Source organism: Ruditapes philippinarum, unplaced genomic scaffold, assembly GCF_026571515.1.
Source record: "Ruditapes philippinarum isolate M1 unplaced genomic scaffold, ASM2657151v2 ctg635_1_1_1_1, whole genome shotgun sequence".
Classification (NCBI taxonomy): Eukaryota; Metazoa; Mollusca; class Bivalvia; order Venerida; family Veneridae; genus Ruditapes; species Ruditapes philippinarum.
Window position 1 is genome coordinate 364203 of NW_026852468.1, and position 22763 is coordinate 386965.

General features: G+C 33.2%; 2 protein-coding genes across 2 annotated transcripts in view; one reads left to right on the forward strand and one right to left on the reverse strand.

Annotated features, from left to right (window-relative positions):
• On the reverse strand, positions 1-22240 carry LOC132713626 (RRP15-like protein). The gene is made up of 6 exons (XM_060696277.1): positions 22094-22240; positions 13220-13353; positions 11963-12103; positions 11553-11638; positions 813-987; positions 1-63 (listed from the first exon to the last, which is right to left on the reverse strand). Exons 1-6 carry the CDS (start codon positions 22185-22187, stop codon positions 1-3), a joined length of 693 nt encoding a protein of 230 aa, XP_060552260.1. The 5' UTR covers positions 22188-22240.
• LOC132713883 (DDB1- and CUL4-associated factor 4-like) overlaps positions 22220-22763 on the forward strand; it is a 9228-nt gene continuing 8684 nt past the window's right edge. Inside the window, exon 1 of the mRNA XM_060696592.1 lies at positions 22220-22608. Coding sequence (XP_060552575.1) covers positions 22362-22608 — 247 coding nt within the window. The 5' untranslated portion in view covers positions 22220-22361. The remainder of the gene's footprint in view (positions 22609-22763) is intronic.

A 22763-nucleotide genomic window follows, 5' to 3' on the forward strand; every position in this document is an offset into this window, starting at 1 on the left:
TCATCGTTGCTGCTGGGCATCAAAATCATCATCATCACTTTCTTCCTTGTCCCAGTCTTTCATCTTAGCACCCCAATCATGTAATCATCCTTGAGTATTTCCCAAGTTTTACCACTTTTTACATTGTCTCCATTTCATCTTCTTCATCACTTTCTTCCTTTTTTAATGGTAACAGGTAACTGACTCCTCTGGCTTGAAAAAATAAATATAACGTGTATGGAGTATTTACATCTTAAAAATATTGTTGATGAAAGATGTATATGAAATAAACATATTCATTATGGATCCTTTCCCTTCTGAGCTGTTATTGGTAAAAGGTAATGTGTACTTGCAAGGGATGTTTAACTATGAATCCCATTTTTTTTTAACTTTTAATTGAGGAACAAAAACTAATTATGAATTTTGAAAAGTAATCACTTTTATCCAGTCTTAAACTACAAATTAATTTTTTCACATTATGTCATCACCATTTCAACCATATCCAGACTGGACTACACGCAGGCCTTGGAACTACAAATCAAACCGAGCTTGGTTTTTTAATTACTTATACCAGCATCTTGGTCTATATCTCCATAGACTTACTTGACCATATACTTAACAGCAGACTTGGCCAAACCTGACTATACTACCAGCAAGCTAAGCTTTGTACTACTAGCAGACTTGGCCCTAAACTACCAGCACACTTGGCCCTAAACAACCAACAGGCTTGACTTTGCTGTTTATTCAAGCAAGCTTGGTTGTATACTGAGCTATTTGCATTTGCCAGTTATGCTTTCAGTGAGTCTAAAAAGAGTATCAAAGTAAATGCTCACCTTTTCAGCTTTAACATTGGTTTTACTGGTTCCCTTTAGTAAAGTAAGGAATTTATCTTTTGTCATTCCTTCCATTATCTTGTCCTTCTTTCTCTCTGACATACCAACTTGCTGAATCTCATCCTCTACTATCTTCTGTTGTTTCCTCACAGCATTAAACAATTGCACAACACCCCTAGTTAAAATAAACAACAAAAAACAGATTTTAATTAATGAATATACATGTAGCTTTATAGTTAACTTTAAAATTTATTTTTACAAGAGACTCCTTGGCAAAGAAAACACGGTCAAAGACTTCCAAGCTATTTACCCTTGAATGCTGTTAGTTAACCACCAGCCATTCCGAAAATGACTGACTGGTTTCAAGTGATTAGCTAACATAGTAGTTAATTTACCCAGGTGTGACTATGCTTGACACAATGCATTAGGGAATAAGGTATTGTGTGTCATTTTAACCTATTACCAAAAAGACAAATGCAAAGGATTTATTAATAAATCAACAAAATGTAAAGTATTATTTCTGTTTACACTAACAATTACAAACTTCAAAAGAATTAAAACTGCCTTAATTTTCCCACTGCCTTACATTTTCCCAGAAGAACGAAATCAAGAAATTTTAAGTTTTAAAATTTAGATTGTACATTGCTAGTATACATTACAACAGACACTAGGATCACTTTCAAAACAGTATGTACCTGTGCATGAAACAAAACTAGAACTATCACTAAATGTGATTAATACCCCCACAAGACTGCTTCGGAAATGAGGATGTTACTAGTAACAGAATACCTTGTAAAAGAATTGAAATATAGAGTTATGGTTTTGGGCAATTAAAGATAGTTGTGGTTCTTATATGTTGCATTTCCTTTCAATGTGGTTGGCCGTTGATGAAGTTTAATTGAATTACTCTGTAATAAGTCCAGAAAGACAAAGAAAAGGAACAAAGGGCAATAACTCTATAAATACTGAAGATAGAGTTATAGTTCTTGTGCAATGCACTTCCTCTTATTGTGCTTGACCATTGTATGAAGTTGTTTTCAATTCCAACCAGTACGTTTTAAGTTATGCTCCTGACAAGGAAAAGTATCAAGGGCAGTAACTCTGTATTTTGTCAAAATGGAGTTATGGCTCTTGTGCACTGCACTTCCTTTTAATGTCCTTGACAAAACTGTATGAAGTTGTTATTGAATTCCAAAACAGTAGTTTCTAAGTTATGCTCTGGACAAGGAAAAGTAACAAAGGGCAATAACTCTGTAATTAGTCAAGATGGAGTTATGGTTCTTGTGCACTGCACTTTCTCTCCAATGGTGCTTTGACCATTGTATGAAGTTATATTGAATTCCAATCATTAAGTCTTCAAGTTATGGTCCGGACAAAAACGGCAATGGAAAAGTAACCAAAGGGGCAATAACTCTGTAATTACTTTAGATAGAGTTATGATTCTATGTGCACTGCACTTCCCCTTATTGTGTTTGACAATTGTATGAAGTTGTTTTGAATTTCCAACCAAGTAGTTTTCAAGTTATGCCCCGGACAAGGAAAAAGTAAACAAAGGGCAATAACTCTGTAATTAGTCAAGATAGAGTTATGGTTCTTATGCACTGCACTTCCTCTCAATGTGCTTGACCATTGGTATGTAGTTTATATTGAATTCCAACCGATTAGTCTTCAAGTTATGGTCCGGACAAAAAAAAGCAATTGGAAAAAGTAACCAAGGGGCTAATAACTCTGTAATTTACTTTAGATAGAGTTATGTTCTTGTGCACTGCACTTCCCCTTATTGTGTTGACAATTGTAATGAAGTTGGGTTTTGAATTCCAACCAGTAGTTTTCAAGTTATGCCCCGGGACAAGGGGGGGAAAAAAAAAAAGTTAACAAAGGGCAATAACTCTGTAATTACTCAAGATGAGTTATGGTTCTTGCTTGCACTGCACTTCCTCTCAATGTGCTGGACCATTGTATGTAGTTATACTGAATTCCAACCATAAGTCTTCAAGTTATGCTCCGGACAAGGAAAATGCAACGGACGTCTGGACCGACCGACCGACCGCCCGACCAACCGACCACCGGGTGACTCCTATATACCCCCCCCAAACTTCGTTTTTGGGGGTATAATCATTGACTATAAATATAGAATACATGGTTGGTATTGGAAGGTTTATTCGGTGAGCGAGAAAGTGTATCTTGGCGAGGTTTAATGATAAACCTTCTCCATCCTGACAACAAACATGTATTCAATTTATCCTGCTTTTTTCTAGTTTATTCATGTTTTTAGATTATTTAAATATTTTCATCTTAAATTTCTCCTCATAAAACAGGGTCTATATGTAATTTTGTTTTGCTGCTACCTGTCGCAAAGAGCGAGTTTATGAACTATGTTATATTTTGTTATGTTTTTACGGAATGGAGCAGGTTGCTCCCAATGGAGTATATTAACAATTGATGGGAGCAATATTATTAAATATTTTCATGTATTTATGTTTTTCCTGATTTTCATGTTTTTCGATATTTTCATGCTTATTTTCCCGCTTAAATATTTACTATAAAAGGTGTTCACTTTTTCGATGTTTGGGACTGATTTGAGATTTACTATGCTGTGATGTATAAAAATTAATGACATTGTGAACTTAAAGTTAAAAGGTATTTGGAATTATAAAAATAAAGGAAAATAAAAGGTATGAATATTAAAGTTGTTTTCAAGTTATCTATTCAACATTAAACATCCGATGTAATGGGGATAAAAGTTAAAATGGTATAAAGGTTTAAAAGTTGTTATTATATCTTCACTACATTGATTGGCGCCGGAACCCGGGAGCAGCAATTATTCTCATAAAAAGCAGTGTTTAAAGTTTTGTGTATTGATTACTTAAAGTGAAATTAGTGTGCTGACAATTCATCCAGTATGTCGGGACTTCAATTCTTGAAAGGTGTGCGAACAAGATTTTACAACAAACTGTTGGAAGAGATACAAAACGTAAAAGAAATTTTGAATACTGATTTGAGTGATTTGTTTGATGTTGATGAATATAAACAACTACGTCAGCGTGTGCTGGAAGCTAAGCTTAGTATCAACTTATATAACGACAAGCTTATGATGCAGTCCGAGAAATTATCTCAAGCAATCGATGACAAAGACAGTGAATTTATAGACCTAATAATAAAAAATGACTCCGATATAATAGAAGAGGCTAGCACTTTATATCATAAGCTACAGATTTTTGAGGACACTTTGCAAGAAAGTAAGGAAACAGAACATAACAAGATAGAAGAAAAGGAGCGTGCTTTATCTTTAGCTGTAGTTACGGAAGAAATGAAGAAAATGTTTGAAGCTCAAATGGAATTACAGAGAGATTTAGTTGAAAGCAAACGAGTAAAGAAAGACACGGTAAAATTACCTAAGATTGACATACCATCTTTCAATGGAAACAAGTTATACTGGATCGAATTCTGGGATTCTTTTGAAAATTCTGTACATAAAAATGATAGTCTCTCAGGTGTTGATAAATTCAATTATTTGAAGAGCAAGCTTACGGGAGATGCTAGAAATGCAATAATAGGTCTTACCTTATCAAATACGAATTATTCAGTCGCTATTGAGTTATTGCATAAAAGATTCGGAAATAGGCAGGAGACAATAGATTCACACTACAAAGCATTGATGGATATGAATCCTGCAAGAAATTCCGTGGAGAATTTAAGACAGTTCATTGATAAGGTCGAGAAACACCTTCGATGTCTTGAAGTTTTGAGCCAAGATACAAACCAAGACATCTTTGTATCAATGATAAGAAGAAAATTACCAAATGACGTCCTTCTTCAAATTGAGATAATGAAAGGAGCTGAAAAAAGGTGGTCAGTGAGTAACTTACGTGACTTACTTCGTCAATACATCGTGGCGAAAGAAAAAGCTGAAAACGCAGATACTAGTATTGTGAAACCAAAGCATTGGAGCAAAGATTCTGCTATATATAAATTCGAATTCGACAAATGGTTCGAGAAGGTTTAACAGACCTGAAAAGCAAGGAGTTTCTTCATCGAGTGTTTTAGTCACTAGTGAAAAGTCAAAGAATTCAAACATATTGAAATGTAGATACTGTGACCAGAAACACTGGAGCGATGAATGTCCAAATTACACGACTATAACCGAAAGAAAAAGACGAATTAAAGGGAGCTGCTATAGATGTCTCAAAGAAGGACACATCTCAAGTCAGTGTAAATCGTCGAAAGGCTGCGTATATTGTGGTGAATTTAACACCCACCATAGGAGCTTATGTGGAAGGAAATTCAGAAGGGAGACACCTAAAGAGAGTGTTTATCTTTCAAAAGAAGTAAAGAGCCTTGAAAGCAATGAAGCTGAAAATATTTCTGGTGAAATAGGACTCCTGTCTTGTGATGAATCAGTTGTGATGCAAACTGCGAAATGTAGTATTGAGAATCCTGAAAGTGGAGCATCTGATGAAGTCAGATTAATTCTAGATTCAGGCTCCCAAAGGACTTACATAACTGAAGATTTGGCGCATCGACTTAGACTTAAGGTTGATAAGGAGCAACATATTCAGTTAGTGACATTTGGTAGTAAAAAAGAAAAGGTTATAAAGACTGAAAGTACAAAGCTAAAAGTAAAATTGTATAATGGCACTTACATGACTTTAGTGGCAAATATTGTACCAACATTGACTGGAACAAAAACGCGTAAACAAGTAAAGCTCAATTCACCAAGGAGGTTTAAAGAAGTTACACAAAACTTGATGCTTGCGGATACAATTCCAAACAAGAATGAAGCTGTTACGTTAGAACTTTTAATGGGAAACGATTATTATTTGGATATAATTCAACCGGAAAAAATCGAAATACAACCAGGATTTTATTTAATATCATCAAAGCTTGGATGGATATTGTCTGGTAGAATAAAATCAAATGATGAAGTTGTTAAAACACCTGAAGCTAGTATGCTGATCCTTACATATGGAGAAAATGCCACTGAAACAAACTTGCTCACATGTGTTGATAGAGTTCTTCGCACAAAACCAAACTTGGAAGACTTTTGGAGTATTGAGAGTATAGGTATCACAGATAGAATCGATCAATCTGAAGATGAAACCGCAATGGAACGTTTTAGGGAGACACTTCAGTTTAATAATGGTAGATACCAAGTAACATGGCCTTGGCGAGAAGAGTTCCCAAATTTACCAGAAAATCGTGGTTTGGCAAAAGGTAGGTTAAGATCCCTTGTTAGTAGACTAGAGAAACAACCAGAGATAATGAAACGATATGATGACATCATTAAAGATCAGCTTGAAAAGGGAATAATAGAAAAGACGGAAACGGATGTTAGTGATGGATTAAAACACTATATTCCACACCACGTAGTGATTACTCCAGAGAAAAGCACTACAAAAATGAGAATTGTATACGACGCATCTGCAAAAACACGAAAAGACTATAAAAGTCTCAACGAATGCTTATATAGAGGCCCTGTGCTGTTACATAACCTGTGCGGCATAATCATGAGATTCAGATTACACAATATTGGCATTGTAGCGGATATAGAAAAGGCATTTCTCCAAGTGGAGTTACAGAAACATGAAAGGGATGTTACCCGCTTTTTATGGTTAAAGGATTGTGAAAAGCCTATGGTTAATGAAAATTGCATACAAGAATATAGGTTTTGTCGGGTTCCCTTTGGAATAATTTCCAGTCCATTTTTACTTGGAGCTACTATTGAAAGTCATTTTGACAAATACAATTCAAAATTGGAAAATCAGTTAAAAGAAGATATTTACATGGACAATGTGATAACAGGAGTACAAACGAAAGTTGAAGCAGTTGAATTGTATAAAAGAGCGAAATCAATTTTCGGTGAAATGAATATGAACCTACGCGAGTGGATGACTAACAATAAGGAGCTTAGCATGACAATTCATGAAGAAGATAGATCAAATGGTAATACTGTTAAAGTGTTGGGCCATTGGTGGAATGTAAAGGATGATACTCTATCATTAAAAGGGGCAAAGTCAATTAAGGAAGGGGTCAAAATTACAAAAAGAAACGTTTTGAAACAGATTGCATCAGTGTATGATCCGTTAGGAATGTGTTCTCCAGTAACATTGCTTGGTAAATTATTGCTCCAACGAGTTTGGTACAAAGGTTATGAGTGGGATGATTTGTTAGATAAAGAAGATTCAGATGACTGGCTTGAAATCAGACGTGACTTAGAGCAAATTGAAAATGTTAGAATACAAAGGAATCTTACCATAGCAGATGACATAGAAGGTGTAAAATATTCACTAGTTTGCTTCAGTGATGCCTCAAGTAAAGCATATTCAGCACTTATTTATCTGATACAACTTAAAGACAAAATGTTTAAGTGTGACTTGATGTTTTCTAAATGTAGACTTGCACCAGTTAAAGTAATGACCATTCCTAGACTTGAATTAATGGCAGTACTTATAGGAGTCAGATGCTTAAAGTTCGTAGAAAAACAAATACAGCTGCCATTGGAACATCTTATTTTGTTAACTGATTCTCAGTGTGTTCTCCAATGGTTGTCGTCAGAAAAGTCACTCCCTGTATTCATAAAGAATCGTGTCAAAGAAATAAACAGCTATAGTGATATTACATGTAGCTTTGTAAAATCTGCAGACAATATAGCGGATGTAGCAAGTCGCGGGAGTACCTTGGTGGATTTATGTAAAAATCAAATATATTGGCATGGCTCCAAGATGCTACAAAAGATTGTGACAGGCTTACAAGGAAAGACACTATGTTATATTTCTGAAGAAGATTATGAATTCAATGAAAGGAAAAATGAGTGTCAAAGGGAAGATATTAAAACACTATTCGATGTAGAAATTAGTGATGAGCCGAAAGAAGACGCAAAATTATCTGAATCTGATTATTTAACGGAAGGTTGTCTATTAACTGAAAACAACAAAAAAGAAAAAACGCCGTTTGGAATAGATGTTAACAAGTTTTCATCTATATCAAAATTAATAAGAGTTACAGCATGGTGCAATCGATTTATTCGAAATGCGAGAAGTCGCTCAAATAGAAGTCATACTCTTTCCATTGATGAAATCAACGAAGCGGAACAGTTATGGTTAAAACAGATTCAAAGAAACCATTTTGCTGATGTTTTTCAATCTATACAAGATGAAAGACCCAATAATTTGGTAAAACAGTTGGATTTGTTTGTTGATGAATCAGAAATGATAAGATGTGGCGGACGACTACAACACGCTAATCTTTGCGAAGCCGCTAGAAGACCAATATTACTTCCAATAAAAGACAAGTTCACAATTCTTTTGATTGAAAGGATGCATAATAAAATATTACACAGCGGTGTGTCGCAGACTTTAAGTGAGACAAGACAAAGATTTTGGATTCCAAGAGGAAGAGCAACGATTCGTTCGGTGTTAAAATCGTGCCGAGTCTGTAGACGAGTTGAAGGTGGTCCTTATAAATTGCCATCTATGGCTCCCTTGCCGAGAGAACGTGTCACAGAAACTACTCCATTTTCTTCTGTAGGCTTAGATTATCTCGGACCGCTTTATATAAAGGAAAATAATGAAATTAAAAAGGTTTGGATTTGCATTTTCACTTGTCTAGTTATTCGTGCTATACATTTGGAAATTGTACAAGATATGACAGCTAATTCCTTAATTTTGTGTCTAAGAAGATTCGTAGCAGTAAGAGGAACACCAAAGGAAATAATCAGCGACAATGCCAAACAATTCAAATTGTCTAATCAAACTATTAGATTGATATGGGCGAAAACATTGCAAGAAGCAGATGTACAAAATTACGCATCCACTGAAGGTATTAAATGGACCTTCATAGTAGAACTGGCGCCCTGGATGGGAGGTGTATATGAAAGATTAGTTGGAATTGTAAAGCGTGCATTGAGGAAAGCTCTAGGAAAGAAATTGTTATTGATGGATCAAATAAGCACTGTCGTTAAAGAGATAGAAGCTGTAGTCAACAGGAGACCTCTAGTGTATGTTGGCGAAGACATAAGGTCATCAATAACTTTAACACCAGGTCATTTTCTCTGCTTAAATCCGAAAACTGGAATACCTAATCTTGATTATGATTACAGCGATCCAGAATTTAAACCATATGAAAGTTCTGCCGAGAGGTTATTACAACTATGGAAAAAAGGAGAACGACTCCTGAATAAATTTTGGATCTTATGGCGAGATGAATATTTGCTTAGTTTACGAGAGAGATCACAGAACAAAATTAAATCTGTAAAAGTGCAATCACCCGAATCACCTAACTTAGGAGATATAGTTATAATAAAAGATGATCTTCCACGAGGTCAGTGGAAACTAGCAAAAATAATAAATTTACGCACAAGTAGGGATGGACAAGTTCGGTCTGCTGAATTAGAAACCTCAATTGGACAAATTTTGAGACGGCCTCTTAATTTGCTTTACCCTATTGAAATGTCAGAGTCAAAAATTAGGGATCCAGATATTAAAAGAAATTCATACCAACAAGAGACAGAAGCAAAGGATTGTCAATTCAAAACATTAAGGCCTATGCGTAAAGCTGCGGAGAAAGCTAGACAAATGTTCCAAAATATGTGATAATTCAACATCTTTTGGCGGAAGCGTCGCATATGCGCGAAATAACTTTAAGTAATGTAAAAAAAAAAATAACATATGCTGCAAACATATTGAAAACATAAAAAATGTATAAAGATTGCTGTATATTTGAATGAATTTTATGCGTAAAATGTATAAAAGCAACCACAATGACGTGTGAGTATTTTTTTTTTGGTCTAATTTTACATCTACGAGCATTTACAGACTTTATGTACATATTTTGAGAAACTGTTTATTATTTAACAGCCCCGCATAGATAGCAAAATCCGTTATCTAAACTATTGTAAACTGGAGCAAAGAGTTTGTGTAACCAATACCGTGAAATCATGTGATCGGCGGGAGCAAAGATATAGAGAAATAAATGGCGGGAAATTTGCACGGGTTTTGCGAGAATTTTGTGCGCTATAGCCACATGCTTAGTATTCATTGTTTGCTCAGTTTTCAATCGAGAAACATATTCTGTCTTGCTTAAAAATGTATTTTTGTGACACTTGTCAAGCAATATTTACTTTGAAAAGGAATTTGACTCGTCATATTTCAGAAAAACATTTGTATCATAATTATTGGCATTGTGCTATAGAAGGATGTGAAACAAAGTACACAAGGCGTTACAATCTTGTGAACCATCTGGAGAAAACGCATAGTTTATCAAGAGTACAGGCACTTCAAACGGCGCTAAGGTGTAATTCTTCAATGCCCGATAAAGATGGGTACGTAGATATAAATGAAGATGATGATGCAATAGTACAAATCATTGCTGAAATTGAAACTGCTGCTCAACCTAACATAGAAATACAAAATAAAATCATCGACCAATTCGACTTAGACTTATTCCAAGAGCAGCAACCCCACACTGACACTCTTGATTTGGAAGTAATCTCTTCAATAAGTGACAACACTCTAAGTATGGAATATCATGATGATAAGATGGAGGCTGTAGATGTAAATAACAATGCCGACGACAAGGAAGAAAGTTATTGCAGTGCTCCTGAAGATGGTGTTGGTGTTGGCAGTTGTGATTCTGATCAAAGGGATTCTTATGTTGATGACAGGGAATCCGAAACTAGTGCTTATAATAATGATGATGATACAGATGGAATAAACAGTAGGCAAGAAAGTGACAATGAAGATATTTTGGATTATAATGATGATCTTGAAGAAACTGAAAATGGAAGTACCGCTGATGATGATGAAATATATGAACATATGGATGAAATGTATGATGCTGATGATAATGACTCTGATGATGTTATTATTTGTAGTGATGTTGATGACCAGGAGCTACATGACGGAACTGTGGAGTTACCATTTGATAGGATAACGGAAATATTTGTATTAACATTTAAAAGAGACACAATCCTTGACAACAGTGGCAATATAATAGACCAATCAGGATCAGTGGAAACAGATTATTTCAAGTATACGAATATGTAAATATGTGAACAGAGTGACATTATACCATTCTCATATTCCCAGGTGGGAGTGTCGCAAAGAGCGAGTTTATGAACTATGTTATATTTTGTTATGTTTTTACGGAATGGAGCAGGTTGCTCCCAATGGAGTATATTAACAATTGATGGGAGCAATATTATTAAATATTTTCATGTATTTCATGTTTTTCCTGATTTTCATGTTTTTCGATATTTTCATGCTTATTTTCCCGCTTAAATATTTACTATAACAGGTGTTCACTTTTTCGATTGTCTGGGACTGATTTGAGATTTACTATGCTGTGATGTATAAAATTAATGACATTGTGAACTTAAAGTTAAAAAGTATTTGGAATTATAAAAATAAAGGAAAATAAAAGGTATGAATATTAAAGTTGTTTTCAAGTTATCTATTCAACATTAAACATCCGATGTAATGGGGATAAAAGTTAAAATGGTATAAAGGTTTAAAAGTTGTTATTATATCTTCACTACACTACCAATGTGATGACATCATCTGCTAACCATGTGACGTTATGACTGGAGATAGATCAGTTTATTTGGCTAGGCTTTATCCAGCTAATAATATACAGTTGCAGGAAAAATGTACTTACACATTTAAAGTATATATAAATATACCATGTTTAGATAACAAGACTAAGACTTAAATAATATCTTTATGTCTAACACATGTTTTTTACCTGGTAGCTATTTTTTGTAACTGTCTTTCCTTGTCTCTTTGAAGTGGATCTGGTTTACTTCTGCACATATTCTCCCATAACTTTGCCTATTGTGTGTAAAAAAAAAAAAAAAAATTAACATTATAGTATGCATTTACGACTACAACAATTTAATCATTGACACTAATAAACAAAGATATCCCTTTCATGTTTTTATAAATAAATATACTTGTATATAACAGCAAATTAATTTCAGCAAATAACAAGTACAGAAAGTTTGAAATCTGTGGTTGGTTTTTTATTTTTTAAATAATGGGACTATTAAGGACATTGAATCCTAAATACTTACAATGATATACAATTTGGTGAGAATGAATTATGTTACTGTCACCAAAATTCTGATTTTTAATTAATGTCAAGCAAATACAAACCCTTTCTTCTTTGGCTAACTGAAGTTGGGTTTCTTTGGATTCAGTTTTAAGTTTTGCTGATTTATTATCTGCTTCCTCTTCTTCTCTCTCCAATTTTCGTTTTCTTATTTCTTTGTCTGTCTTTCCTTTCGAAAGGATCACCTATAATGTATGTACAATTGTTATGATAAATGGGATAAATCCTATACCTACTTGTAACTATTCAAAATTCAATCTGAAATGCAAAATTTGTATTTTCTCACATTATGCCTACAAATTTGATCACATCACAGTGTTGCATCTAGAATTTCAAAATTATGGGGGATTGTCCCCCACTCAATTGAAAAATGTGGGGGATTTGAAAAAAATGGGGGGACATACATTTACCTTACAATATGACATACCGAAAAGAATTCATTTTTTTTACGTTCAGGCATTTTTGACAGCTATCGTCCGCTCAAAAACGGAAGTAGAAAAAATAAAATATTGACGAATACTACAAAACACACGCGAGATGACTCAGTCGACTGCTACAAGCGATTTAGTACATATTTTAGTCATAACCACGAGTGAAAACAAACATGGCTGAAGCGTTCAAGATACGATGAAGATAAATTGAATTAAGTTGAAAAGATCGTCAGATGCGCGACTTGGCGCGCACTGACTTCATTAAAATGCGCGATCTGCATAAAAAATGCGCAAATCGCGCAATCGCGCGGCCTAGATGCAACACCGACATCAATAAATTTGCGTTCAATATTTTTCTACTCATCCCATTGCCCCGTTTGCCACTGAATTTGTGTATTGACCTATTAGTACTAAAATTAATATGCTAAAAATAGAATCAGGATACAAAGACAAACTACTGTGTGATTATTCATATTTGCCATTGGAAACCCATATGGACTCCTCACTCCAGACCATTTTCATGGACGGAAATGCTTCAAATGCAGAAATTACTCTATCCCAGAAAAAATACAATAACTGGTTCCTAAATCTGCAAGATGTAAATCACCATTACATGGAACCTATGTCTAAAAAGTCTCATCCGAAAGACATGTTTATGATATTAGATGGCAAATTTGTACTGAGAAAATTTTAACACAGGACCATGGTTCCTTCTGTTGAGACAAATTGGCTCCCCTTGCCCTGGTTGCACAGGCTTTTAAGTACTATTAAAAGGTCCCTGGTATAAATTATGCTGCCTATTAGTTAACTTGAGACATTTCAAAATATTGAAAAACTACATTTTATATTAACACAACTTTTAAGTTTTACCTGTTTATGAGATGGAACATTCTTGTGCAATATTTTAGCTAAAACATCTGCCAGGCCTGTCTTTCCACTAGATTGACTTTCAACTGTTTCAACTTGCTCTTCTTGCTCATCATCTGTAGATGTGTCTTTTTCTTCTGTAAAAAATGTGAAGTTTTCATACATGTAAGAACATACACAATATTACACAATATTTTTTTGGCTATCTTCATGGTCCACAGGAGTTCCATTCTCCATTCATATATAGCATCTTTTATAACAAACATCTTTTAATTTAAAGTCTATGACACAATCAAAAATATTTCTGTGTGTTTATTCTACAGGTAAAAGTAATACAGGCCTTCAGATGTTTAAACATTTACTATGCAAGCATTATTGCCTGCTGCACAGTAAATGGGCCAATTTTTCAAAAATACATGTAATGCAGGCTTTTTCAAAAAATGTATTGCATTTTCTATTATTTTTTGTGTTTTTATATAGGACTTACTATAAAGCAAATGTGCCCCAAATTTTTTTGTGATAGCATTACCCAAAATAAAGATACAGACATTTTTATACCCTAACAAGAACTGTCGGAGGACAGTAACGCTCGACTATTCGAAAATTTGTCACAAGGGTGTTTCATTGAGTATAATAATGCTTACCTATATGAATACATAAAATTGTCCGAAAAGGTACAAACTCTTCAAGTTTCAATACATTCCCTTCAGTAGTTATGGAGATACAAGCTTACATGCAAAAACTTAACCAAGAATTCATGAGTCGAAAAAGGGGCATAATTATGTAAAAAAGCAAATCAGAGTAATGGGACTTGTACCAATCATCTTAGATAATCACAGAGACCAAGTGTGTGAAGTTTCAATCCATTCCCTCTAGTAGTAATGGAGATACCAGCTTACACGCAAAAACTTAACCAAGAATTTCTAAGTCGAAAAAGGGGCATAATTATGTTAAAAAGCAAATTAGAGTGATGGGACTTGTGCCAATCATCTTAGATAATCACAGAGAATAAGTGTGTGAAGTTTCATTCAATTCCCTTCAGTAGTTATGGAGATACCAGCTTACATGCAAAAACTTAACCAAGAATTTCTAAGTCGAAAAAGGGGCATAATTATATAAAAAAGCAAATCAGAGTTATGGGACTTGTGCCAATTATCTTAGATAATCACAGAGAACAAGTGTGTGAAGTTTCAATCCATTCCCTTCAGTAGTTATGGAGATACCAGCTTACACGCAAAAACTTAACCAAGAATTTATAAGTCGAAAAAGGGGCATAATTATGTAAAAAAGCAAATCAGAGTTATGGGACTTGAGCTAATCATCTTATATAATCACAGAGAACAAGTGTGTGTAGTTTAAATCAATTCCCTTCAGTAGTTATGGAGATACCAGCTTACATACAAAAACTTAACCAAGAATTTCTAAGTCGAAAAAAGGGGCATAATCATGCAAAAAAAGCAAACCAGAGTTATGGGACTTGTGCCAATCATCTTAGATAATCACAGAGAACAAGTGTGTGAAGTTTCAATCCATTCCCTTCAGTAGTTAAGGAGATACCAGCTTACATACAAAAACTTAACCAAGAATTTCTAAGTTGAAAAAGGGGCATAATTGTGAAAAAAAGCAAATCAGAGTTATGGGACTTGTGCCAATCATCTTAGATAATCACAGAGAACAAGTGTGTGAAGTTTCAATCCATTCCCTTCAGTACTTTACCAAGAATTTCTAAGTCTAAAAAGGGGCATAATTATGAAAAAAAGCAAATCAGAGTTATGGGACTTGTGCCAATCATCTTAGATAATCACAGAGAACAAGTGTGTGAAGTTTCAATCCATTCCCTTCAGTAGTTAAGGAGATACCAGCTTACATACAAAAACTTAACCAAGAATTTCTAAGTCGAAAAAGGGGCATAATTATGAAAAAAAGCAAATCAGAGTTATGGGACTTGTGCCAATCATCTTAGATAATCACAGAGAACAAGTGTGTGAAGTTTCAATCCATTCCCTTCAGTAGTTATAGAGATACCAGCTTACATACAAAAACTTAACCACAGGGACGCCGACGCCGACAAATGGGTGACTGCATTAGCTCCATTATTCTGCGAATAGTCGAGCTAAAAATGTCCAATTTTACATGTAATGTGTTAGCATATGTTTTTTTTGGTGTTTTTAGAATTAACACCACTATTATCTGTTTTAATTTATCACTTAAATTTTTTTACATGCACATAGAAAATTTAATAACCTTTCCAGTGATATATAATACTTGGTATACATCATCCTGGTTTTTAAGATGATTTTAGTAAAATCAGACTTTTGTAATGCATCAGTTTTTTCAAAATTCAGTTGTTCAGCAAACAGGTATACCTTTAAGCAATTACAAATAAAATAGTACTTTATTGTCTCAATCTAATGAAATATGAATTAAAAACATATATTAAGTGTTTTCAATTCAAATTTTCAAACATTTTTACCAAAATAGGCATTTTAGTGGTAAAAAAAATTTTGTGATGAAAAAACTGTAACATCCGTCCCCCTCTCATAAAATATCCAATTATAAAACAATACTCATATAAAACAATGTTTCTGGTGCTTAATGATAGCCTTACAATGAAAATGTTATAAAAAATGCCAATTTCTATGTTTATGAGAAAAAAATTACAATAATGTAAAAGTTGTCTGTAACATCCGTCCCCGTAACATCCGCCCCCCTATATAAGATGCTTATTAAATCTCACATAAACTGTAACTGGAAAGGGAATTTTACACTAAAACACCGAAGTTACGATGAAAAATGAAGAAATAACAGAAATAAAGCACTGAAATGATGTATTTATAAAAAAATATTATTTGTGAACACGAAATTCCTTAATTTTGAAAAAAAAAACAGTATTTTTTGCTCTGATAACAAAATTATTTACTTTGAAATAAAATTTATATTTTATTTCTTAACATCAAGTGGACCTATGAGCTTATTAAGATAATATTTAAGCTTATATGAATTTATAACAAATATAATCTTTTGTTATTCTGTGTTTACAAACTAAGGGTACAGAAGGGGACGGATGTTACAGAATTGAACTAAAAATTCTTTTTACAGTAAAACTAAACTTATCTTGTTCTTATGATGCATGATAGAGAAGTAGTAAGCTTTGCAACTGTATAGGAATGTTTCACACAACAAATAAAATACTAATTAAAAAAAAAACTAGAAAAAACAAACACAAAATCCTTAACAGGATAATTATCAGTCTGTGCGAAAGTCTGTCGGTCCTCGGACCTCGCCAACTAAAAATCAGGAGGGCCGAGATAAATTTCGATACAGTCAGTCCTCATGTCCGAATAAAATTTAAGCCACTTTGAAACAATTTCTAAAATATGCAAAACTTCCTAGATCGATCTTTTTTTTCATTTTTGCTTGTATTCAAAGACCCAGATAACCAAAATCACCGCAAGATACAACCAGTTTTTGCTAAGTAATGTAAGCCATCATCTTGTCTTGGATAATTTCCTTACCAAAACATATTTTTTCTCCAATCTTCAAATTAAACCTTTAAAAGATGTATCGTTTCCTTATGAATTATACTAATGTTTTATTTATTATGTTTCTGTATATTTTTTTCGTAGTATCTTATAGTTGAGTCTGATAATTCATATTTGCTAAATATTTTTGTTTATAATTATGGCATTATCCCTCCCCCACCCATACAAAAAATACCTTTCAGAGTCCGGGCCGGGAAAAAATCATCAGGGCCGGAAATAAATCTAAGGATCCCAGTCCTTGTGGCTGGAATTTTTTTTGACTTTCGCATTGACTGAATTATATAGAAAGAGGTGCCAAAGATAGAGATGTTGAAAGTATCTTTGTGATTAAAATTGGTCAATTGTTAAAACATAAATTCTTTAGCCTTATATAGTTAACAAACCATGTATCCCTGCCCCTCATAAAACAGTGGGATATGGATCCTAACTCTATACACACAGAAGGGGCTTGCACTTTATTGGAAGTTAACGAGCTGTATATTGGGAGCTGTGTATATTGGGAAGTGTGATATATTACAAAACAGTAGGGGGTGCCAATTAAGGGTGATATATATTATGCTTAAAACAGTGGGAGGGACTACCATATCTGTTTCAAGAATGTCTGTCATTAAGTATTGAAGTTGAAGATCATTTAAGTCAAAGGATTTATTGAACTTCAAAATTTTATAGGCTAAATATGTAGTCACTGAAAAATTTTAAACAAATAAAAAAATATAATTCAACACCCTGATTAAAATTTTTAGATTTTTTTCCCCCAAAAAAACTCAAGCACATTTTTTCATACAATTTGACCCATTTAATTATTGTTAATAAAGTGAAAGAAACTTGTAAGTAAAGGATAAGGTAAGGATTCCTGTAATGAAAAAGTTGGAATAATTGTGAAAATTATTCTGTAAAAAAACCCTTCGCAAATTATTTTGCACCTATAAATTTTATTGAATGACAAATTAATTCATTAAGTTAAAGCAGTTCATGTACACTGACATATTTACACAGAGAATTATTAAAAGTTAGAAATAATGAGATTATGATACTGAATCATAATGAAATCTTTGGATAATGCTGCTAACATTCCACATTAATTTACTTAAAATTTCATCAAATCGATAGAACTTAATTGCAGCAATTTAAAATCTTATAATTTTTAATGAAAATTTTTAATTGTGTATAATTTATGTATTTAGTAATGAGAAATTCAAGCTTGCATATGTTTCAATCTGAAAACTTATTTACTTCACACTGTATCATATCTTTTACAAATATAGATTTTATTATTTAACTAATTTAAAAGAATTTTGTAAATAATTTCATGTATAGAAAGGTACTGTTGGTATGACATTTTCTTTTTAATGTTAATGCATTATCTGGAAACAAAGATTCTTTTGTTTAATTAGCAATGTTTTTATTTTATTCCAAACATTTCAATGTTCATTCAAATGTAAGATAAATGGAAGAAAACTAAGTCAATGCAACTTTTCATTGTGAAATGCAAATAGTAAGAAACTCCATAATTGTCGGGTATATTTCTACATTTTTCTCATAATTTGTTCAATTATTTTACATTTATTGTACTGTACAAAGCAATTCTCTTATAAATTATATTACTTTAAAATAAAACAAACAAAAAAGTATGAACCATGAGCTTTAAACATCTAGTGTAACATCCGTCCCCCCAAAAATGTAACATCCGTCCACCTGATACAATTCATTTTTGGGTTATCTGACAAGAAATATACAAAAGAAAGACCTATAATTTCTACTGTTTTATAAGAAATGAGTTTGCATATTTGATTTAAGTATGATTTGGTGTAGTTATCCTTGTTTTATTTCTCTCTGTTTCAAACATGTTTGAAAATTTCATTTTGTGTGAAAAATACTGAAAATTTGAAACCAAATATTTTTATATCTAAGATGAATTTTCTGGATTTTTTTTTGTAACATTAATCAGAAAACATAATATTTTAATAAAATAAAGAGAAATAATACAAATTTTATTATAAACTGTAAGATATTCAGACTTTTAGTATATCTTTGTAACATCCGTCCCCTACCCACACAGTCCGCAAGAGATGTAATATTTTGAAAAAGGTATCCAAAAAGTTATCCTTTCTTTCCAAAAATATTGTCATAGACACCCTGAGGTACTTAAAACGAGCAAATATTGTCTTGTATGTTTAACTTTATTTTTTGACCTAGATGCTAACACAATTGGCCCATTTACTGTGCAGCAGGCATTATTTGAGAATGTGCCATAAAATTTTACTATTAACATATCAGATATGTTTGCAACATACAACTTTTTAAGATTATGATGATCTAATGATTTTTTGAAGAACTGAAATTTTTATGTGTTTTCTGATTTCAACAGTTAAAATTAATTCAACTAGCACCTGAGTTGCTATACATTTTCAGAATAGAATAGAATTCTAGACATATGTGAGTCATGTATGTCTAGCCTATAATATTATGCACTGTTGAGGACAGTCGTACAGCAATTTTTCAATTTTCACAAAGAATGGTAATATAATTATATTACATTAATTTTTCTAAATGATTTTACGGATAATATTCCGCCATTTATATTTTGACAAGATATTGGATAGATAAATCAGACAAAAATTCACCTTAATTAGTTGTTTTTGTAAGCTGATGTAAAATTTGTGTTATTTACATGTACAAGTTACATTAATCAATTGACCAATATACTTTAATGTCAAGTCAATGAAAGTCGGTGATTGACCTGATAGCATGCAAACTGCTGCGCTGCATTAATACACAGAAAGTCCGAGTGGGGCCAAAGGCCACGCGAGGGCTGTAGCGCTCTTAGATAACATGTATGACGCATATCAATTCAAATGAAATCAAATTAAAACTAAATGAAAATTTAAAAAATATATATATCCTATACCTAATAAGCTGTGAAAAAATCCTTAGTTAACTGGGCGCCGCCATTTTGAAATCCTTTTGAGCTAAATATAGATATCAGAGCGCTTGAAATAAGCTTCTACATAATTCAGACTATTGCTAGCAAACGCATGCTAAGTTAGTAACACTTCCGGTGAAAGAATGATGTACAAAATCAGAGAATAAACCTGCATTTCATTGATAAGAATTATAGTAACGATTATAAATATAAAAAGTAACTTTTAACATATCCTTTTTGATAAATATAACATTAAAACAACAACCGTGATTAGAGATTAACAAAAATGGCGGACAGGATTTACCAAATGCCGACGCATGCTCAGTGGTCACCCTTTACGTTCGGAGATTTTCGGAATATTCCAAGCGCTCCGATGATAGGTTGAACACCACCAATTTATTCGTTTTGTTTACGGTACAAAATACCTGCAAGAAAGATCTGGTTTACATGTACACTAAACATGTTATGCTAAAATCATAGCGAGCTCCACGAGCTAACCCAAAGGGCCTGCTCGCAAAGCGAGCTTTACGGTAACGCGAGTACCTGCTAAGTGATGTTTTTGAAAACTTTCGTTCGAAGTACCGAATTGACACATCGCAACTTTTCGAATAGCAAGATAACGATAAAAGCCGATGTACTCTGATTGAAAACTGAAGTGTAGACTGGTGTCCTGCGCACTGCCTAATTAATTAGGCTAACTAGTAGATCTAACTTAATGCTTTAAAATTAATTAGGGCTAACTTTAAAGTTTAATTAATTAGGCTAACTGCTTAACAGACGAAATTAGATTTCCAATGAAAAATTTCAATAAGGTCTAAATGTGTTCTAGATTTCTGTTAACTTTCCTGTTCTCACATAAGCAGAACAAGCTGTATATAGTTAGCAATGCTACGCTCGCTAGATGGCGCTGCGCAACGAAGTGCGCAGACCAATGAAAATGTCTGACCTCAATAAATCGGGAAACCCATGACGTTTTTGCCTGTAAATTATTCTTAGACAACAGTTCGTTGGTCAGTAAAAATAGTTGCATTTATTAATAGAAACATTAATTAATGTGTAACCGTATTTTTATATCGTTGAACCCGCACCTTTCTAAATGAAATCAAATTGGAAAGAAAAGATTTGCATATATTTTTCACTTTCAAACCCATTACACTCAAGTAAATGTGCGTTTCTTATGAAATAATTATCAATCTTTCGAATATACCCTTTAATTTCATCATTGGACCTGGACAAAGTATTTATTTTTGAAGATTTGTGACCTGCGTGCAATAGTGTACCTTATCTTGGACACTCATTGAAAACAGCGGTAAATTTGAGAGCAATCCGAAAGTAGTACTGTCAACTTCCTGTTTGTGAAAAAACAAACAGATTATACATATTTCAGATATTTTCTGCGATTGAAGAAGTATTTCCCTTGGTGTAAGTTGTAATAATGTTGCAATAACTCCTGTTTTATAAGAACTGTTCACAGTTTATTATGACAATGCTCAGATAAAGAAATACGGCCAGTTTTCAGTGATTGGGTCAGTGGGTGGGGAAACGAATTGATATTGCTATTATTGGCACTGAATCAGTGATTACTATACACTAGGCCATTAAAATTAGTGTTCTAAAATTCTGTTTTATTTACTTGATATGCATGATCATTGATGTAACAGTAATGACATTAGTTATGTTTCAACCTTTAAAATGCTGACAATTTCTTTGTTAATGACATTGCCATTGGCATTGCAATGTGAGAGTGATGCAATGAACGTGTATCCCCGATTGTGTAACTTGTCATTAAAATAATTACCACTAATACATGGAATATGATGGAGGAAGTATTCACTAAAAATTACAGTATTAATCATTTAATGTTTACTCATGTAAGGCACTGTATTTGTTGTTTTTAACATTTTGACACAGGTCCAAACCGAAGTTCCAAGAGCATTAACTTATGGCATGTGCTGCTTTTTTCCGTGTATTTGGATAAATTGCATGTTCAGAAGTTCAAGTTTTTAATACTGAAGTGTGAAAAGACTGTTTCTTTGGAAATATTTCAAATAGTGATGTAAAAACTGACTGGGGTTAGAATTTTCACTTTTTTAGGAAAAAGACAGTTTTAGGTATATGAATATGTGATAGACTAAAAAAATCACCAAAAAAAAGAGTGTTAAATATTTCTTGTTAAAATAAAGTTTTTTGACATTATCAAGCAGTGTTCTTTTCATGTAACACCTTCATAACTTGGAAATGTAGACCAAAAAATATCATGTAGCATTGCTAATATAGTGTTTAAAATACAATTCAAACACATGTTTACATCGCGAAATTACGTGACAGCATATTCAGCTTTAAAGAAATTGAATTTCCAAAAGTTTTCCTTTAAAATCATGTTTACTTGAGTAACTAAATAAGAAACGCTACCATCTGAAGAGCTTGATTCTTCTATATTTTTATCAGGCTCAGAGTCAGATGCTTCAATTTCCACGTGCACTTTTTTAGCCATGGTAGCTGCCATCTTTACAGTACGGTTTCCGGTCAGGTCAAAGTTATACTTCCGGTGTATACAGAACAGTCATTTTTTGCTAATTTAGTGATTTATTTTATAATTCATAGTCATGATGCCATTGAAATAGATTTTAAAAGCTGTATATGAATTTTCTTTACAAAAAGGTACATTAATTTAAAAATTATGCCAAGACATAAACGAGGAAGAAGAAGGTTTATAGATGATGATAATTATTCACAGAGACAAAAGTTTCAAAACTCAGGCTCTGCTAGATCTAATGTACAATCAAGAAGATATGAGGACCAGCATGGTTTTAGAGGAAGGAGAAGATCAAATTTTAAAGAGGACGGAAGGGGATATTCAGGATACAGCTCATCCAGTGAACAGCAAAGTAGTTCATCCACAAATTCTAGTTGTGGAAATGAGCTTGGTATCCTTTCAGTCTTTATTGACACTGGTTCATACTTTGTCCAAGATTGACAGCATTAAGTGTGACAGCATTGAGCGTGGATTTTACTTTTAAAAATTTCGGTACATTGTACATTACGTTGTGCAAAAGTAAGATATTAATGCTAATTCCCCAGA

Bases quoted from the DNA above. Each gene is read 5' to 3' on its own strand.
- LOC132713626 (XM_060696277.1), bottom strand. From the start codon at position 22,187: ATGGCAGCTACCATGGCTAAAAAAGTGCACGTGGAAATTGAAGCATCT. The intron at 12,104-13,219 runs GTAAAACTTAAA...CATACATTATAG, and splicing joins ATGTTCCATCTCATAAACAG to GTGATCCTTTCGAAAGGAAA. The intron at 988-11,552 runs GTAAAAAACATG...TATTTTAACTAG, and splicing joins TTACAAAAAATAGCTACCAG to GGGTGTTGTGCAATTGTTTA.